This window comes from Callorhinus ursinus, unplaced genomic scaffold, assembly GCF_003265705.2.
Source record: "Callorhinus ursinus isolate GAN/ISIS: 27379988/994484 unplaced genomic scaffold, GSC_fseal_2.0 scaffold41, whole genome shotgun sequence".
NCBI classification, from domain to species: domain Eukaryota; kingdom Metazoa; phylum Chordata; class Mammalia; order Carnivora; family Otariidae; genus Callorhinus; species Callorhinus ursinus.
The window spans coordinates 1,835,868-1,853,854 of NW_027397103.1; the positions used below are offsets into that span (position 1 = coordinate 1,835,868).

General features: G+C 37.3%; 2 protein-coding genes across 3 annotated transcripts in view; one reads left to right on the plus strand and one right to left on the minus strand.

Moving 5' to 3' along the window:
- The window catches only part of SPPL3 (signal peptide peptidase like 3), a 145,670-nt gene that overhangs the window by 23,414 nt on the left and 104,269 nt on the right, over positions 1 to 17,987 (plus strand). The window lies entirely within an intron of this gene.
- On the minus strand, positions 1,427 to 1,715 carry LOC112837298 (thymosin beta-4-like). Its single transcript, XM_073880948.1, has one exon. It carries the CDS (start codon positions 1,684 to 1,686, stop codon positions 1,552 to 1,554), a length of 135 nt encoding a protein of 44 aa, XP_073737049.1. The 5' UTR covers positions 1,687 to 1,715; the 3' UTR covers positions 1,427 to 1,551.

A 17,987-nucleotide genomic window follows, 5' to 3' on the forward strand; every position in this document is an offset into this window, starting at 1 on the left:
TAGTATTTTCCTTTCTGTTACATTGTTTTATTCTTTTTTTTTTTAAAGATTTTATTTATTTACTTGAGAGAGAGAAAGCATGAAAGGGGGGAGGGTCAGAGGGAGAAGCAGACTCCCCGCTCAGCAGGGAGCCTGATGCGGAACTCGATCCCGGGACTCCAGGATCGTGATCTGAGCCGAAGGCAGTTGCTCAACAACTGAGCCACCCAAGTGCCCTATTCTTTCCTTCTTACTTTGCCTTTTGCTTTTGTTTTTGTAGTTCCTCAAGAGGAAAGCTTAGATCATTGACTTGAAACCTTTCTTCTTTTCCAGTATAACCATTTAAAGCTATAAATTTACCCCTAAGAACTTCTTTAGCTGTGTCCCTTAAATTTTGATGTTTCATTTTCATTCAAGTCAAAGGATTTTCTAATTTATAATCTACTTGACCCGTGGCTTATATATTTAGAAGTGCATCAAAAAAAAAATGCATCTTTCTAGTTTGATTCTCTTATAGAGAACATGCTTTTTATTATTTCAATCCTTTTTAATTAAAGTGGTTTTTTTTTTTCCCTCCCTTCTTCCCGAGTAGTGTTTTGTTTTGTTTTTCTTAAGTGGTCCAGAATATGGTTCATGTTGGTGAATGTTTCACGACACTTGAAAACAATGTGTATTTTGCTGTTACTGGGTGAAATATTATATAAATATCTTATTAGGTCAAGTTGGTTTATAGTGTTCAAATCATTGCTGATTTTTAAAATTCTGTCAATTACTGAGAAAGGTATGTTGAAAGTTCCCAACTTTATTTGCTTTGTATATTTCTCCTTTCAGTTCTTTGACTGTCACAGCTTTGTTACTAGGTATATACATATTTAGGATTGTTATGTCCTGTTGATGAATTAATCCCTCTATTATTATTATCCCTCCTAATATTCATTGTTCCAAAATCTTTGTTGATATTTATACCACTTCATCTTAGTGTCTGCCTTTATTTGTATTTTTCCGTCCTTTTAGTCTGTGTTTTTATATTTAAACAGTGTTTCTTATAAATAGCATATGGTTGGGGCTTGCTTTTTTATGCAATTTGACAACATTTGTCTTTTAATTGAAGTAGACTTTATATTTTCTGTAATTATATGCTTGTATTAAACATATTTTCCTTTTTTTTCAGGTTTTAAAACTTTTTATTGCATATTAAAAAAATTGTGCATTCCAATAATTAAAATCATTTGAACAAAAAAAAATGGCACTCTGATTAAACTGCATTTTACAGCCTGCAGGACACCCTGGGCCAGCTTGGTTTTTACTCTCGATTTCACTGTCGTCCCACCCAGCTTCTTCCTTCACCAACATGCAAGTTCTTTTCCTTCCCTGCCAGCCAGACAGGCAGATGGGAGAGGCAGGCGCCTTTCGTTGTCAGTAGTTCTCAATTCTTTGATGTGAAAAGGGGTAGCACAGTCATTTAAACTTATCCAACCACTTTGCATCTTACAAAGTTAAACAGCTAAAAGAAGTAAAATAAGAAGGCAATGCTTGTGGAATGTACAGTGCATATTGGCGGCGCGCGCCTCATTACGATTCACCGGCTTGCTTCTCCTGTTCAATCGTTTCTTTTGAAGGCAGTGGATTTTTCTCTTGCGTTTCTGTCTTCTTCAATTTCGACTTACCGAATTTCTCAATCTCAGCCATATCGGGTTTGTCAGACATGGTTGCAGAAAAAGCGGAGCGAGGTACATGTACAAGTGAAGTCCGATTTGCTCAGTGGCCACTGCCGAATCATATTTTCCTTTTTTTTTTTAAAGTAAGCTCCATGCCCAACATGGTTCTTGAACTCAAGACCCCAAGATCAGGAGTCGCACGCTCTACTGACTGAGCCAGCCACGCATCTCCATATTTTCCTTCTTGCTGTTTGTTTTCTATTTGTTCCATGTGTTCTTTCTCCTTTCCTATTTTTCCTCTTTTTTTTTTTTTAACATTTGTTGAGAATTTTTATGATTCCATTTTATCTTCTTTCTTGGTTTACTTGGTTTATGTTTTTAATATTTTTAGTGGTTGATATAGGGCTTACAGCATACATCTTTAATTTCTTCCTATGTTGAAATAATTTTATACCACTTCACCTATAACTTACCAGATTTACAATGGTGTACTTTAATTTTTCCTGTCCTGGTTACTTTCATGGCATAAGAAGCTACCAGTAACTTTAATGCCTAAAACTATACACTGTTAATTTTATAAACCTATTCTAATCGTGAGGCATTTGAATGGGGCATATAGTAGGGACAGTCCACTGATGTGGCCTCTGAAGAAGGAGCTCAAAGCTGGGGACTGGGATTATCTGAAGATTTTGCTCACTCACATGTCAAGTGGTTGAGGCTGGCTGATGAGACCTTAGCTTAGTCTGTTGGCTAGAACTCATACACATGACCTCTTTATGTAGCCTAAATTTTCTTACAGTCTGGTAGTTGGGTTCCAAAGGCAAGTATCCTAACAAAAACCAGACAAATAGAAATTATTTTGTCTTTTATGACTTAGCCTTGATCTTGAGTCATGCACTGTTTCTCCTGCTGTATTCTCTAGGTGGAGGTAGTTAGAAAGATTTGCCCAGATTCAAGGAGAGGGAACATAGATGCCACTCCCAACACACACATTTACACTCCCCCCATCTTACTGGAGGAATATCAGTGTCACATTGGAAGCAGAACATATGGATTGAGATTTGGAAAATGCAGTCTATTAATGCTCTCCCATATCTCTGTGCCTCTATTATCAGACATTTTAATTTTTTGTATGTTGTAAACACCACAGTGTGTTATTTTGTTTTAAACATGTCCTTTATATTTACGATTTGTTTCACTATTCCTTTTTGTAGATCCAAATTTACATCTGATATCATTCTTTTATGTGAATAACTTCCCTAATTTAACATTTGTTATAGCAAGGGTCTGCTCTTGATGAATCATCTCAGCTTTTATTGATCTAAAAAAGCCTTTGTCTTTGTGTTTAAAAACACTTCAGTATAGAATTTTATGTTGACAAAGTTTTTTTCTTCAGCACTTTAGGATTTTACATTTTTTTTCTGTCCTGTGTGATTTCTAATGAGAAGTCTGCTTTCATTTTCATCTGTGCTCTTATTTGAGTAGTGTGGCCTTTTCCCCTGGATGTTCAAAGTTTTTCTTTTTATCATTTTTTTCTTTTAAGCAGTTTGATGTGCTTTGGTGTTTTTTTCCTTTGTTTTTTTTCTGTGTGGGACTTGGGTTTCTTGGATCTCTTACAGTTTTCATCAAATGTATCAAATTTTCAGCCATTATTTCTTCAAGGTTTTTGTTTGTTTTTCTGCTCTCCATTCAGTTTTCCGGACCCTAGTTGTCTGTGTTTGACCACTTGATAGTGTCCAGCAGGTTACTGAGGCTCTGTTCTTCCCCCCCCATCTTTGTCTCCATGGATAGTTTCTATTTGCTATGTCTTCCACTTCATTAATATTTTCTTCTGCAGTGTCTCTTCCCATTCATTGTATTTTTTAAAGGTTTTTTTTTTTAAGAGAACACACACACACACACACACACACACACACACACACACACACGAGTGGTGGGGGGCGGGGCAAAAGGAGAGAGAGAATCTTAAGCAGACTCTGTGCTGAGCATGGAGCCTGACTCAGGACTTGATCTCATGACCCTGATTCAGCCGGCCACCCAACCAACTGAGACACCCAGGTGCCCCATAGTTTTCATTTTAAAACTCTTCAAGTTCTATTGGGTCTTTTTTTTTTTTTAAGATTTTATTTATTTATTTGCCAGAGAGAGCGAGAGAGCGAACACAAGCAGGGGGAGCAGCAGGCAGAGGCAGAGGGAGAAGCAGACTCCCCACTGAGCAGGGAGCCCCATGTGGGACTCGATCCCAGGACCCTGGGATCATGACCTGAGCTGAAGACACATGCTTAACCAATTGAGCCAGATTTATAATATCTGTTGTAACACCTTTGTCTTTTAATTCGATAATGTCCATTTGTCTTTAATTCCATTTATGGTTCTGTTTCAAATGATTAACTTTTCTGGATGTGGATCATTTTCCTCTTTCCTTTTATGGCTGAACATTGTGAATTTTACATTTTACATTTCTGGATGGTGAATTTCACTATATTCCTTTAAAGAATGTCGGACTTTGTTGTCACATAGTTAAGTAATTTTTAGGTCAGTTTGATCCTTGTGAAGCTTTTAAGGCTTATATAGCTGGTCACAGCAGTCTTTCTCCTTAGACTGTAGCCCCACTATTGAAGTGTGATCCTTCTAGTGATGCTGAGGCTTCTCCATTTTGACTAATAGGATCACAAATGATTCCCAGCCTTGTGTGAGCTCTGGGAATTGTTGGGCTGTTTGCTTTTTGGTAGTTTGTTCCCTGCTCTTAAGGAGAAGGTTTCCGGGATCAAAAGGAACCCCTTTATAGATCATCAGATTCCTACATGCATGCAACTCCTTGCTTTTCAGCACTTCATTCCTCAAATTCTGGCTGCAAATTCTCAGCTTCCCCCAACTCTGTTGTCCCCTCAATACAGATACCTGAACCCTGTTTCAAATTTCTGTCCCTGCAGTAAAGCCTGGAAATTATTTTCAGGCAGTAAAGTTTGGTCAATCATGGAACTTACTTTCTTTGTTTCCTTTCTCTCGAGGATCACAGTCTTGTGCTGCTGTTTGCCCAATGTCTAAAAACTGCTATTTCATGTATTTTGTCAGGTTTTCTAGTTGTTTACAAGAGTAGGGCAATTCCAGTAGTAGTTACAACTTCATGTTCAGAATTGGAAGTCTTCCTGTTTAAATTGTATTAATACTTTCAATGATTTATCCATTTTGTTGGCCAACAAATTTTTTTTTTAAGATTTTATTCATCTGAGAGAGAGAGAGCATGAACAGGGGGAGGATCAGAGGGAGAGGGAGAGAGAAGCAGGCTCCCCAATGAACAGGAAGCCCAACAGTGGGGCTCGATCCAACCTGAGCCAAAGGCAGATGCTTAACTGAGCCACCGAGGTACCCCTCATTGGCCAACAAATTTTTTTTTTTAAGATTTTATTTATTTATTTGACAGAGACACAGCAAGAGAGGGAACACAAGCAGGGGGAGTAGGAGTGGGAGAGGGAGAAGCAGGCCTCCCACGGAGCAGGGAGCCTGACACTGGGCTCAATCCCAGGACCCTGGGATCATGACCCGAGCCGAAGGCAGACGCTTAACCGACTGAGCCACCCAGGCGCCCCTGGTCAACAAATTCTATGTCAATTCTACTTTCTAATTTTCCAGCTCCCCCCCCCATTTAATTTTTAAAAGTGGTTTAAATATACAAATACGTAAATGTATAATAAAATATGTATTAAATATATAGGTAGCATATATAATATAAATAAAAATGTACCGTTTTAACCATTTGTAAGTGTACAGTTCGTGGCATTAAGTACATTCACGTTGTTGTACAACCATCACCACATCGTTCATCTCCAGAACTTTTTCATTTTCTCAGACTCAAACTCAGTACCCATTGAACACACTTAACTCTGCATTGCACCCTCTCCCCAGGCCTTGGCAACCACTGTTTTACTTTCTGACTACTCTTAAATTAGTTGGAATCATATAACATTTCTCCATAATATTTCTCCATTTGTGACTGGCTTATTTTACTTAGCATGATGTCTTCAAGATTCATCCATGTTGTAGCATGTGTCAGAATTTTCTTCCTTTTTGAGGCTGAACATTTTATTGTCTGGATATATCACATTTTGCATATCCATTTGTTGATAGACGTGGGTTATTTCTCCCTTTTGGCTGTTGTGAATACTGTGATAAACATGGCTTTACAGATATCTGTTGGAATCCCTGCTTTCAGTTGTTTTGGGTATATACCTAGGTCTTACTAAGTTTTATGGACACATGCCTGAGAGAGTGTTGAGACATTCAGGAACAGTTTCTGGTAGTGAGTTAGATTGCTGACCCAGTAAAATCCAGTTTTTAAATATTCCTATTTTTGGATTCTCAGCTGTCTATTTGAAATCACTATATTTGAAATTCTTTTTGTTCCAGAAGATATATATTTCCATTCTGGTATTTGAATCATGTTTGATTACATATATTTGTGATATGCTTAGATGTAGTATTTGTTTCTATTTTTATAACTACTTTTATGTTGATCAGTTAAAGTGAATTGTAACTACAAAATAATACTGTGTAGTAGCAAAAAATGCTAATTTAAGAAGTAAATAGTAGCATGCCAATGACTTAAATATCCTAGCCTAGTAACTTAGCACAGTAGTTCTCAGCTAGAGTAGTGCCATTTGGGGCGGGGGGCATTTTTGGTTTTCACCATGCTAGAGGTTGTTGTAGGCATTTAGTGAGCAGGGGCTAAGTTTGTGAGATGTCTTACATTGTGCAGGACAATGCTGTACAGTGAATAACTGTTCTGTCTCATATGAGGTTGGAAGCTCCTGTGATGGCCTCAGGTCTAAAATATTCTACATATATACACAAGGCATTTTTCCATGATGTTAATATATACTGCAGTCAATGAATGCAATGGTGTGTACATCAAGGAGTGAGTAATGTCCTTTCATATAGAGCTTTACCAAGAGTTGTTTACCATTTTGGAAAAATGCATCACAGTATTTTGGTCACCATTTCACACACCTGATTCAGTCAGCATTTGTAGGTGTCAAGTTCATGGTCATTCATGGTATTGGTGCAGACATCTTACTAGATCATATCTTCTGGTGTAGTGATGCCCAAGTTTTTACATATTAGTGTTTTATTATGAATCAGTTTCCTTTTTTTCCTCCTTCACATTATAGTTATGGCACTGTATTGATTTTTTAAAGTTTTGTGGCTAGGTAAGTTATCAGTATAATTTCATGGTTTAATAAAGGAACTGTTAAAAAGTTTATTATAAGTAGGAGGTTTTGAGGGACGCCTGGGTGGCTCAGTTGGTTAAGCATCTGCCTTAGGCTCAGGTCATGATCCCAGGGTCCTGGGATCAAGTCCCACGTCGGGCTCCCAGCTCTGCAGGGAGTCTTCTTCTCCTTCTGTCCCTCCCCCCACTCATTCTCTCAATCTCTCTCTCTCGCTCGCTCGCTCTCAAATAAATAAAATCTTTAAAAACAATAAATAGGTTTTGAGTCTGGTAAGCTTGGAGCCACTGAATTGATTGAATAGCAGAGAGGACTGAGCTGCATAGTCCTTGTGGCACATACACAGTCTTTTAAGATTGCTGTAGTATTTCTGTGAAAAGTTATCACTAATAGTACATTTCAGCTATGTGTGAAAATATTCTTTTATCAGTATTCTTTGGAAGATACCACTATCTCATGAATGACTGGGCAATACCATTGGTACTTTGAGAAACAGTGCTGTATATCTTGTCTTGCTTTTATATATTGACAGTTTTCTCAGTTACTGTTTTTGTTCTAAATTCTATATATAATTTTTACTTCAAGCCTCTTTTTGTCTGTTTTGTTTTAAATTTTATTTATTACGGTATAACTGACATACAACATAGTAGTTTCAGGTATACTCCAAGATGCTTTTTATTTTAGTTCAGTAGTAAACTCTACCCTTTAGTGTATCCTTTTTGAACAGTCTGTTATTGAATTTGAGTTTTAATTCATTGTGATGTGACTTTTCATAAAATCTGATCCTTTACATTTATCACTATAATTTTCTTATATATAAACTATCTGATACCGTAAGACCAACTGTAGGATGAACCTTTTCAACACTTCTAAACATTTTTGATGTGCCTTTGCAGTCCTTAATGGCAAGTGAAATCTGCAATTTATTGGTGGATCACTTTGTATTGCAAATGTCATTGCCTGCTTATATATCAATTTAGCCATGTGTAGAGGTGTCTTTTCACTCACTTGCCACACCTCAGTTAAGTTATTTGTACTGACAGCATTACACATGGCTGAATTTTAAGTTAAATTTAGATACAGAATTTGTTTCATATTTCTTCAAAAGGAATATGATACAAAGATAATTTTATGTGCAGGAAACAGCCTGTACCAGGACAGATGATACAATTAAAAGAGATAGAAGTTGCTAACTCATTGGAACACATCTCAGAGTTTGAAAGATAAGGGAGTTGAATGTGACTGATTCATGACTTGTGGTGGATTATAACCCAAGTGCTAAAACATCTTTAAAAATCCTAATTTTTTTTAAAGATTTTATTTATTTATTTGACATCCCCACCAAGCAGGGAGCCTGATGCAGGGCTCGATTCCAGGACCCTGGGATCATGACCTGAGCCGAAGGCAGACACTTAACCATCTGAGCCACCCAGGCGCCCCTAAAAATCTAATTTTTAACAGAAATTGCTCAGCTTCTTGCTATCTAGTTAAGAAAAAATGAAACAGTATAACCACATACAAAATTTAGAGGATTCCCAAATATTCCTCTGTTTGCCTCAAAATTGTGTTCTAAAGATGTCAAAAGAGAACAGAATTGCGGTTTTTGAAAAGTGACATGTTAACCTGATATGACACACGACTGCTGATGGCCAGAAGTTCAGAAAAATTGTTAAACTTGTTAAATTTGAAGAAAGTTTCAATCCAAATTTCGATCAGATTTTGAAGAGGAAAGTGGTATGTAATTGTTTTGAGAAATGTGTTGCCATGATTTCACAGTGGATGGCATCTTAGAATGGAAGAAATGAGTTATTTCTCCCTTTTAAATCTTTCCTCTTTTCAAACATGGCTTTTTCAAGATAGATCATACCTTACCATTTCAGTTTATTCAGAAACTTTATATATCAACCTTTTATTTATCTAAAAAAGATATTTATTTATTTACTTATTTTAGCTGGGGGAGTGCTCTTCAGCGGGAAGGGGCAAAGGGGTAGGAAGTGGAGAGGGAGAAAAAATCTGAAGCAGACTCCACACTGAGCTCAGAGCCCGATTTGGGTTCAATCCCATGACCTCGAGATCCTGACCTGAGCTGAAATCACGAGTCTGACGCTCAGCCGAGTCAGCCAGGTGCCCTATGTATCAGCCTTTTAATAGTGACATTTGTAATGAACTTCACGCTTTTCAAAGAATAAAATGTATAAATTATGTGATGATAGACATGATCTAAATTCCTCAATTACAGTGTTTCCTCTAGAGGTATGTTTCCTACCCTCACAGGATTCCTAGGCTTCTTGCTTGAAGTCTCTGATCTACTAAGTAGAGCCCAGGAGTCTAGATTTGTAGGCACCCTAGGTGATTCTTCAGGATAGCTTGGGAAGCTCTAGAGCCTGGGCTCATTCCTGGGCATGCTTCCTAATTTTGACTGCTATACAAAATTTCTTTGCTACAATTTAGGATACATCTGTTCTAGTTATAGTGATATTTCAAAGATGGCTAATATCTTGCAAGTACTTCCTTTGTGTCAGGCCCCATGCCAAACACTGAATGGGTTGAATCCTCACAACTCTTGAGGTATAGGTACTATTATTCTCATTTTGCAAATAAGGATAAATAATTTGTATAAGGTCTTTAGCTAGTAAGTGGTAGATTCAGGATTGGAACCCAGGCAAACAGACTTAAAGCCAGTGCTCTTAACCACACTCTACTGGCTGTTGCAAATCAAATGCTAAGCTAAGCCGGTCGTGCAGTACATCGTAGAGTAGTGTACAATTCACTATGTGTATGAGGTGAGAGACAGAAGGTTGAAAGCCCAGCAGAGTGTTGTCTCCTAAATATGTGAGAGAGTCAGAGCAGAAAATAGTAACCAATCCTGAAGGACCACAAAGGGATCAGTTAGATAACTGTTAATGATTCTGTAGATTAGCAGTTTTCAACATGTGGTCCCTATACTCCTGGAAACCCTGAAACCCTTTAATGGGGTCCTCAAGGTCAAACTATTTTCATAACATTACTGAGAAATTGTGACTTTTTCTGTGTGCTAACAATTTGTACCGCTGGTACAGCTGCACTGGTAGATAAAGTGTTGGTGCCTAAGCACGAAACAGCACATTGACACCAGATTGTCTAGTAGCCATTGTACTCTTCACTGCCATATACTCTACAGTTAAAAAAAAAAGTCAGTTTCTTTAAAGAATGCTCTTGTTGAAGTAAAAAATAGAGTAAAAGAGTACACGTCCTTTGATTAGTTTATATAATGTAATGAAGAGTACAGAGATGGCACTTCTGCATATTTAAGTACCGTGGTTGTTTTAAGGAAAAGCGCTTGGAGGAGTAGAGTTGCATGCTGACCTAGCAGATTTCTTCATAGAACACTTTTTATCTATCTATCCGTCTATTTACTTGAGAGAGAGAGAGAAGGAAGAGTGTGCACATGCGTGGGGGAGGGGCAGATAGGGAGGAAGAGGGACAGACTCTGGCTGAGTGTGGAGCTGATGTGGTCAATCCCACAACCCTGAGTTCATGACATGAGCCGAAATCGAGTCAGCTGCCTAACCAACTGAGCCACCCATTTTTACTTGAAAGATTAATTGAAAGAAAAATTACAGTTATTCTGATTTGGGTAATGAGCAGACATCTTCTCAAAAATGAAAGAACTGAGAAGTAGGAGGTTCTGTGTGACTTTGGATGTCCATTCATCCTTATCGTAGGGACTACTTAGTGCCAGACCTTGCAGATTTGATCTTTTCTCCATCTGGACCCGAGGCCTCTGCTGCAGCCGTGTTATGGCAGATCCACGGGCATCTGAGCTTGATCCCCCTCTTCTGTCAGTGGGATAGGAAGAATAACCCAGAACCCTGGAACAAACTGGATGTCAGTGATCAGTACAAGTTCTACTCAGTGAATGTAGATTATAGCAAACTGAAGAAAGGAGGTTCAGACTTCTAAATGAAATGTTTCACTATAATGCTGCTTTGAATGGAGGTCTTCCAGAAGCCATCTGTACAGTTTTCCACTTATCTAGGAAATATTTCCCCTCTAAACGCATGAAATCATGTTGGTGTATTGTATTGGGGTTTACACGAATTAAGAATATTTGAAACTTGGGGAAAAAAATGAAAGAACTGAGGGGGGGTGCCTCGGTGGCTCAGTTGGTTAAGCGTCCGACTCCTGATTTTGGCTCAGGTCATGATCACAGAGTCTTGAGATCAAGCCCCATGTTGGGCTCTGCGCTGGGTGAGAGTCTGCTTCAGATTCTCTCTCCCTCTGCCCCTCCTGCACACTTGCACGCATGCATGCGCATGCACTCTCTCTAAAATAAATAAAATCTTAAAAAAAAAATGAAAGAACTGATAGTATTTGTTGCCAGTGGTAAAATTTGAGCTTCCCAGTATTTAAAGGCTTCTCTGAAGAGATCAGTGGTAATGTTAAGAAATACGAATTTTTGATGTTGAATAAGGAAATGTATCAATGTTTTGAAGAGCTATATAACTCAGTGGAATAATACTTGCTGAATAAAATCCAAAGTACAAGGTAGACCAATGGATTTTAATGTAACATTGATGTGGTTTCAGATTCCATATTGTATGTAACCTTTAAGAAACTACCATCTCTTGAGTTTTGTTGCAGTATTGAAGAATAATATCCACAATTTACTGAAAGGCTATTTACAAACTCCCTTTTTAAACTACAGATTTGTGTGAGGCTATATTTTCTTTATATATTTCAACCAAAGCAAAGTATTGCAACAGATTAAATGCTGAAGTAGATACGAGGATGCAACTGACTTCTGTTAAACCAGACATTGAAGATATTTGCAAAAATGTAAAACAGTGCCACTATTCTTTTTTTTAAAGAAAACTTATGTTGTTGTTTTTTTTTTAAGATTTATTTATTTGGGAGAGCGAGAATGGGAGAGAGTACATGAGAGGGGAGAGGGTCAGAGGGAGAAGCAGGCTCCTCGCCAAGCAGGGAGCCTGATGCGGGACTCGATCCCGGGACTCCGGGATCATGACCTGAGCCGAAGGCAGTCGCTTAACCAACTGAGCCACCCAGGTGCCCCTAGGAAAACTTCAATTAAAAATTGATTTATTTGCATATAATGGGTTTACTGTTTTAAAATAAATATTTTTAATGTTCTCAGTTCTAATTCTAATATGATATATATCAGTAGATATAATGTACATAAACAAAAGCCTTTGGGTCCCCAGTGGGAGTCCTGAAATCAAAAAGTTTGCGAACAGCTTCTGTAGACAGTGTGGGTATTATTTTACAGTATAGTATTGTAATTATTGTTGACTTGTTTATTGTTTTAAAGTCTTAATCACTTAAGTGTGTTGCCCAAAATTCTAGAATTGAAACCATGTGGAAAACATGAAAGTGTTGAGAACCACTACCCAAAGCCATATTCTTAATCCTTTGACAGTTGTCTTTTGCCCCTCTCTTATAGGCTTCCTTATCTTCTTTTTAGTATCTCAAAGCTCTTAGGTATCAGGGATCCAGAGCATAATTTGAAAGGTTCTTTCTGCTTTTTCCTCTTTCCCTACCACATCTGTTATCCTTATTGCTCTTGTAATATAGTTATTGGCTGGCCCTCAATTTGAGAGATTGTTCTCAAGAGATATTACAGATATCTTTAAAGTTTTATGGTTTTATTTCAGATGGTTGGTTGGAAGTCTGAATGCTGATGGGACTTTGTTCTTTATATATATTGAGGAAAACTTGGTCTGGTAAGAAAGCCTGAATAATAGGGTTTAGGAAATCTGGAGTGTGGTCTTGAATCCACTTTTAACCAGTTATGAAATTTTTTGTTCCCTTGGTTTCATTGTCTGTGAAAGGCAGATACTAATCACCCTCCCCCTTATGTCTTATTCAGCAAATAGTTGACTTTTTTACATGTGCTTGGTAGAAGAGACACAAGAATCAGGCATGGATCCTGCTGTCAAGTAACTTAGGGTCTAGTAGGAAAAGTAATGTCATTTTTACCTTGCACTTTGGTTATTTATAGATGTATCTTATTTTAATCATTAGAATATAACTTTTTTGAAGGCAAACCTATTTTTACACCCTCAATAAGGGATACCACCAGCAGAGCTTTGTACCTATTAGGTACAGGAACTATTTCATAACACAAATAATAAGGGACAGGACTAACCTATTGGGAAATTGGATTGTTTATTATATGTTATGATTTTAAGGATGTGATTTTTTTTTTAAGCTACTAGAGATTTGATTGTGTAAAAGGAGACTGTGTCCCCTCCCTGCCAGATAAACCAGGATTCAGTCCTTTGCTCTGATGCATATAAATGAAAGCATCTTACTTAGGTAGTATCACCACAAGACTCTGTTTACTAGTTTACTGTAATAAAGCAGGGATCCATTACAGCCTGGTTAACTAAAAATGTGGCTGCTGGCATAGCTAAATGAAATCTAGATTACATTGATAACAATCTCTTCAGGATTGGATTCCAAAATTCTTATTTTCCCCTTCCTGTCATTGGCAAAACCCTTTGCTTTTGTCCTTTTGGAGGTTTTGTCCTTTTGGAGAATTTTATACTTTGTCTCCTTCCTTATTCTATTTTTCTTGGATGTTATATAGTACAGGAATCAGTGAATATGGCCTGAAGGCCAAATCTGACCCATCAACCTATGTGTAAACAAAGTTTTATTGTAACACAGCCATGCCCCTTTGTTTACATATCATCTATGGCTGCTTTCATGCTGTAATGGCAAAGGTTAATAGTTGGAGCAGAGACCCTATGGTTAGCAGTCTAAAGTATTTACTATCTAGCCCTTTTAAGAAAATATTTGTTGGCTTCTGCTTCTCACACTATTTCTGGTGAAGTGCCAGTTTCTCATCCTTCCCTGCCCCCAGTTTGTCATGAGCAGATTTTTTGGTAAAATACACTAAAATAAATTACCAGAAAAAAAAGTAATAAAAGCTTATAAAATGCATGCCCCCAAATTTCATTATTACAGGCAACAGACATAAAATTACCAAATTGTTGTGAAGGTTTCAAAATCATTTATTCTGTTTTTGTACTTTACTTGAAGTGGGTCAGTTACCAATAGTTTGTGAACCAACACCAGTGCTGAATCACATTTTGAATAGCCCTGTTCTAGGGACACCTGGGTGGCTCAGTCCATTGTGTCTGCCTTTGGCTCAGGTCATGATCCCAGGATCCTGGGATGGAGCCCCACATCAAGCTCCATGCTCAGTGGGGACCCTGCTTCTCCCTCTGCTCCCTGTTCCCCCTGCTTGTGCTCTCTCTCTGACAAATAATAAAATCTTAAAAAAAAAAAAAAAAGAATAGCCCTGTTCTAGTAGTCAATCTATTATTTAAAAACTTTTGTATTTATATAATTTATTTAATTTGTTTAATAATTATAAAAATATTTGTGTAACTTATTTGGCATATATGCCAAAGTATGCTGAAGATATATCCGGAAAGTGATGTGTCTTCCACGAGTGAGCCAAGTCTTTCCTGGATAATTTTATGTGTTCTTTATCAACTTGAAGACCCTGTTTAGTGACCGAGTAGACTTTTTGTTTTTAAGATTTTATTCATTCATCTGACAGAGAGAGCACAAGCAGGCAGGGCAGCAGGCAGAGGGAGAGGGAGAAGCAGGCTCCCCGCAGAGCAAGGAGCTTGATGCGGGACTTGATCCCAAGACCCTGGGATCATGAACTGAGCTGAAGGCAGACGCTTAACTGACTGAGCCACCCAGGCATCCCAAATTGGTGATTTCTATAGGACTTTTGTTTCAGGTACTTTTTTGGGGGGTCAAAATAAACTATATATACACAGACACACTACTATATATGGTGTGTGTGTGTGTATATATATATATATAAAATCACAATTTTAACTTCAGTTATTGCTTGAAAACATTTAGATTCAGTAATCTTTACCTTATTTAGGAAGAGATGTTAGCACTTATTTTTATATTTTGCTTATAATAAGCACACTATAAGTTTTCTTTATAGATAAAATCTCCCTATTAGAAATTATTCTTACTGTGCCTCCTAGAAACATGAGACAAAATAAAAAGTGAAAGCATAACTTATTTAAGGACCCTAAATAGAGTGACTAAGTAAAGGAAACACTAATAGATTATGAAAAGAAATTGATTCATAAAAAGTTAAACAATATACTGTATGACCCTACAGTTTCACTCCTACTAGTTTGGCTGCCTATAAATTCTCGGCTCACATTTAGTTTTTTTTCTCTGTTGTCTTCCATATTGTGTTGCTGTCAAAGACTAAGATATTCTGATAGTTTTTACAAGTGATTTGGTCTTTTTGCTTGGATGCCAGAATTTTTGCTGTTTTCAAAATCTAGTCATTGTACTAGAGTGTCTTAGAATTGGTCATTAGGGCTTGATAGATTCGATAGATAGTTTCAGTTTTTTATTTCATGAAATTTTTCTTAAATTATGGTTTAATATTCTTTTATATTCCATTGCTTTGCTTTTGGTTTTTTGGCCATTATGTCATTATGATGTCATTTTCTTAAATATTTATTTATTTATTTTCTAAAGATTTTATTTATTTAATTGACACACAGAGGGAACACAAGCAGGGGGAGTGGGAGAGGGAGAAGCAGGCTCCCCGCCGAACAGGGAGTCCAATGCAGAGCTCGATCCCAGGACCCTGGGATCATGACCTGAGCCCAAGGCAGATGCTTAACGACTGAGCCACCCAGGCACCCCAGTTTTCTTAAAATTTTAAAGCTGATTTTGGAATACTATGTTATAATTTTCATCTCTTGTAAAGGCATGTTTTTCTAGTATGCTTTCATTGTCTTTAAGGATGATATCTGCCTCCCTCTCTTTTTTTTTCTTGTAGTGACTTTGAGATAATAACCCCAGTGCTTTCCCTTGCTCATTTGTAAGTGAAATTAATTTCCTGAACTATTAGAAAAAAATAGAGAGTCATGAAAACTTTTCTAGCTTCATGGTTCTAGCTCCCTTTTCTGAATTTTCTGGTGGGGGGAGCAGAGGGAAGCTTGTACTGTCACACTTCTGGCCCTTACTCCTCCCAGTTGTTTATCTGGGCCGCATTCTTCTTTTCCTTTCTTGTCTCTTTTATGCTTAACTTGGATTCTGTTCCCAGTAGTTTCTCCACAGTACAAGGCTTTGCCCTGAAAGTGAGCTTTAGATGGGCTAGCTTTGAGTTTGTAGGGCCAGAGTACTCTGTCCCCTTCAGACCTCCACAGTCTCCTTGAAACTCACCCATGAGTTGGAATGTGTAAAACTCCTTTCATTTTCAACTGCAGTTCTCGATTGGCAGGCTGCACTTTCCGTACAGTGTCTGTCATCTCTTTTGGGGTTCTCCTAATTTCACGTTCTTCAAATATCCTGTTGCTTCCCTCTGCGGCTTCTCACATGAATGGCAATTGCACATGGGTCTTTAGCAGTCAGTAGTTGGCCCCTGCCTGCTTCTATATTGGGTTTCATAACAGACCTTATTTCTTAGTTTTGTTGTAAATGCAGATTTTCAGTTTTGCTAATCAGATTGCTCAGTTTGTTTTTATGGGAGCATTCAGGAGGAGTCAAAAACAACTATGCCCTTGCTGCTGCCATCACTCCAGAATCCTGTCCTGTAATTATTTTTTTTAAATATTTTTTTGAGCGGAAAAGTGACGAAAATTGAAAATGATAGTATTTTGTTTTTGCTTTTTATTTCAGATGTGCATGTAGTTTAACACAATATAGTGGGAAAAAGGTCTGGTGTGATAAACTATCTTGATTCATTAGGAGTACCAAATAGGTTTAAATTATTTCACTTTGGAAACATTTAATCTGTTTATATGATTAGCAGAATTCATGTGTAACTGGACTATTCTTTGGTTTGAGAACAGTTAGGTAACTTAAGTAATATGTATTTTGTAATTCATATAAAGTGATAGAGAGGGAGATACATGGAGGAGAAATTAAGCTAGAAAAATGTTCTGTTTGTACCAATACCTTAATAATGGCAACCTTAAATTAGTCATTGGATGGTAATGTACAGGTGGTTAGTTTACTGTTAACCATATTTATTTATGTTTCTTCATAGTCTGGCCTTAATACATGCTAACAAAATGAATTTTAGCAAAGTATTTATGCCCCATTATTTAGGATATAATTGTTTTGAGGTACAAATTTGGAATTGACCTCAACATCTGATCATTAAATACATAGGTTTGTTTCACTGCTCTACCAAGGAAGACAGTTTACTTCATCCACTTTTACATTCTTTTATGAATTGCTATATCTTCAGCTATAATTAACAATAATCCTGACTTGACAATTAGAACTTGTTGAATTCATACTGTCAGGAATTTTTATCTGTTGTGCTCGTTGCAGTATCTCTAGTCAGTGCTTAGGAAATATCTGAATAAATGAAAATATCTAAAATATCTGAGTAAACAGATGAAAATATTATCTCCATAATAGTGGTTGGGCAGCTCAGTGATAGTATCAGGGGCCCATATTCTTTCCATTCTTCTGCTCTGCTCTCTTCAGTGTATCTGCCTCATCTGTAGGCTTGCTGCTCTACTGTTTGCAAGATGGCTGCAACATTTCCTAGACATCACTTCCTTGAGACCACATCTAGAGGCAAAAAAAGAACCTTTTCTTCCGTGTGTGTGTGTGTGTGTGTGTGTGTGGTGTTTGGCTTTTTGCTTTGTTTTGTTTTAGATCAGGGAAGACCTTTTCCTCCTATCTCATTGGCAAGAATTGTATCATAAGCCTAAGCCAGATTACTGTCAAGGGAACTGGAATCTCCAGAATTTGCTTAGATCTGTGCTGTCCAATAAAGTAGCCTCTAGCCATATGTGGCTATTTAAATTTAAATTCATTAAAATTAAATAAAATTATAGATTCAGTTTTTCAGTGGCACTCACCACATTTCACTTATTGGACAGTGCAGATATAGAATGTTTCGTCATCACAGAAAGTTCTGTTGGACAGCGCTGGCTTCCATTAAGGTGATTTATCCTCTGGGCCTTCTGGAATTACATTCACTCTTTTTTTTTTGAAATTGCAGTCCTTTATTTTGCAAGGTATTCAATACCTTGTATACAAAGACATGCTACTTTTGCACCTGGTTTCTTTTTTTTTTATTTTATTGTTATGTTAATCACCA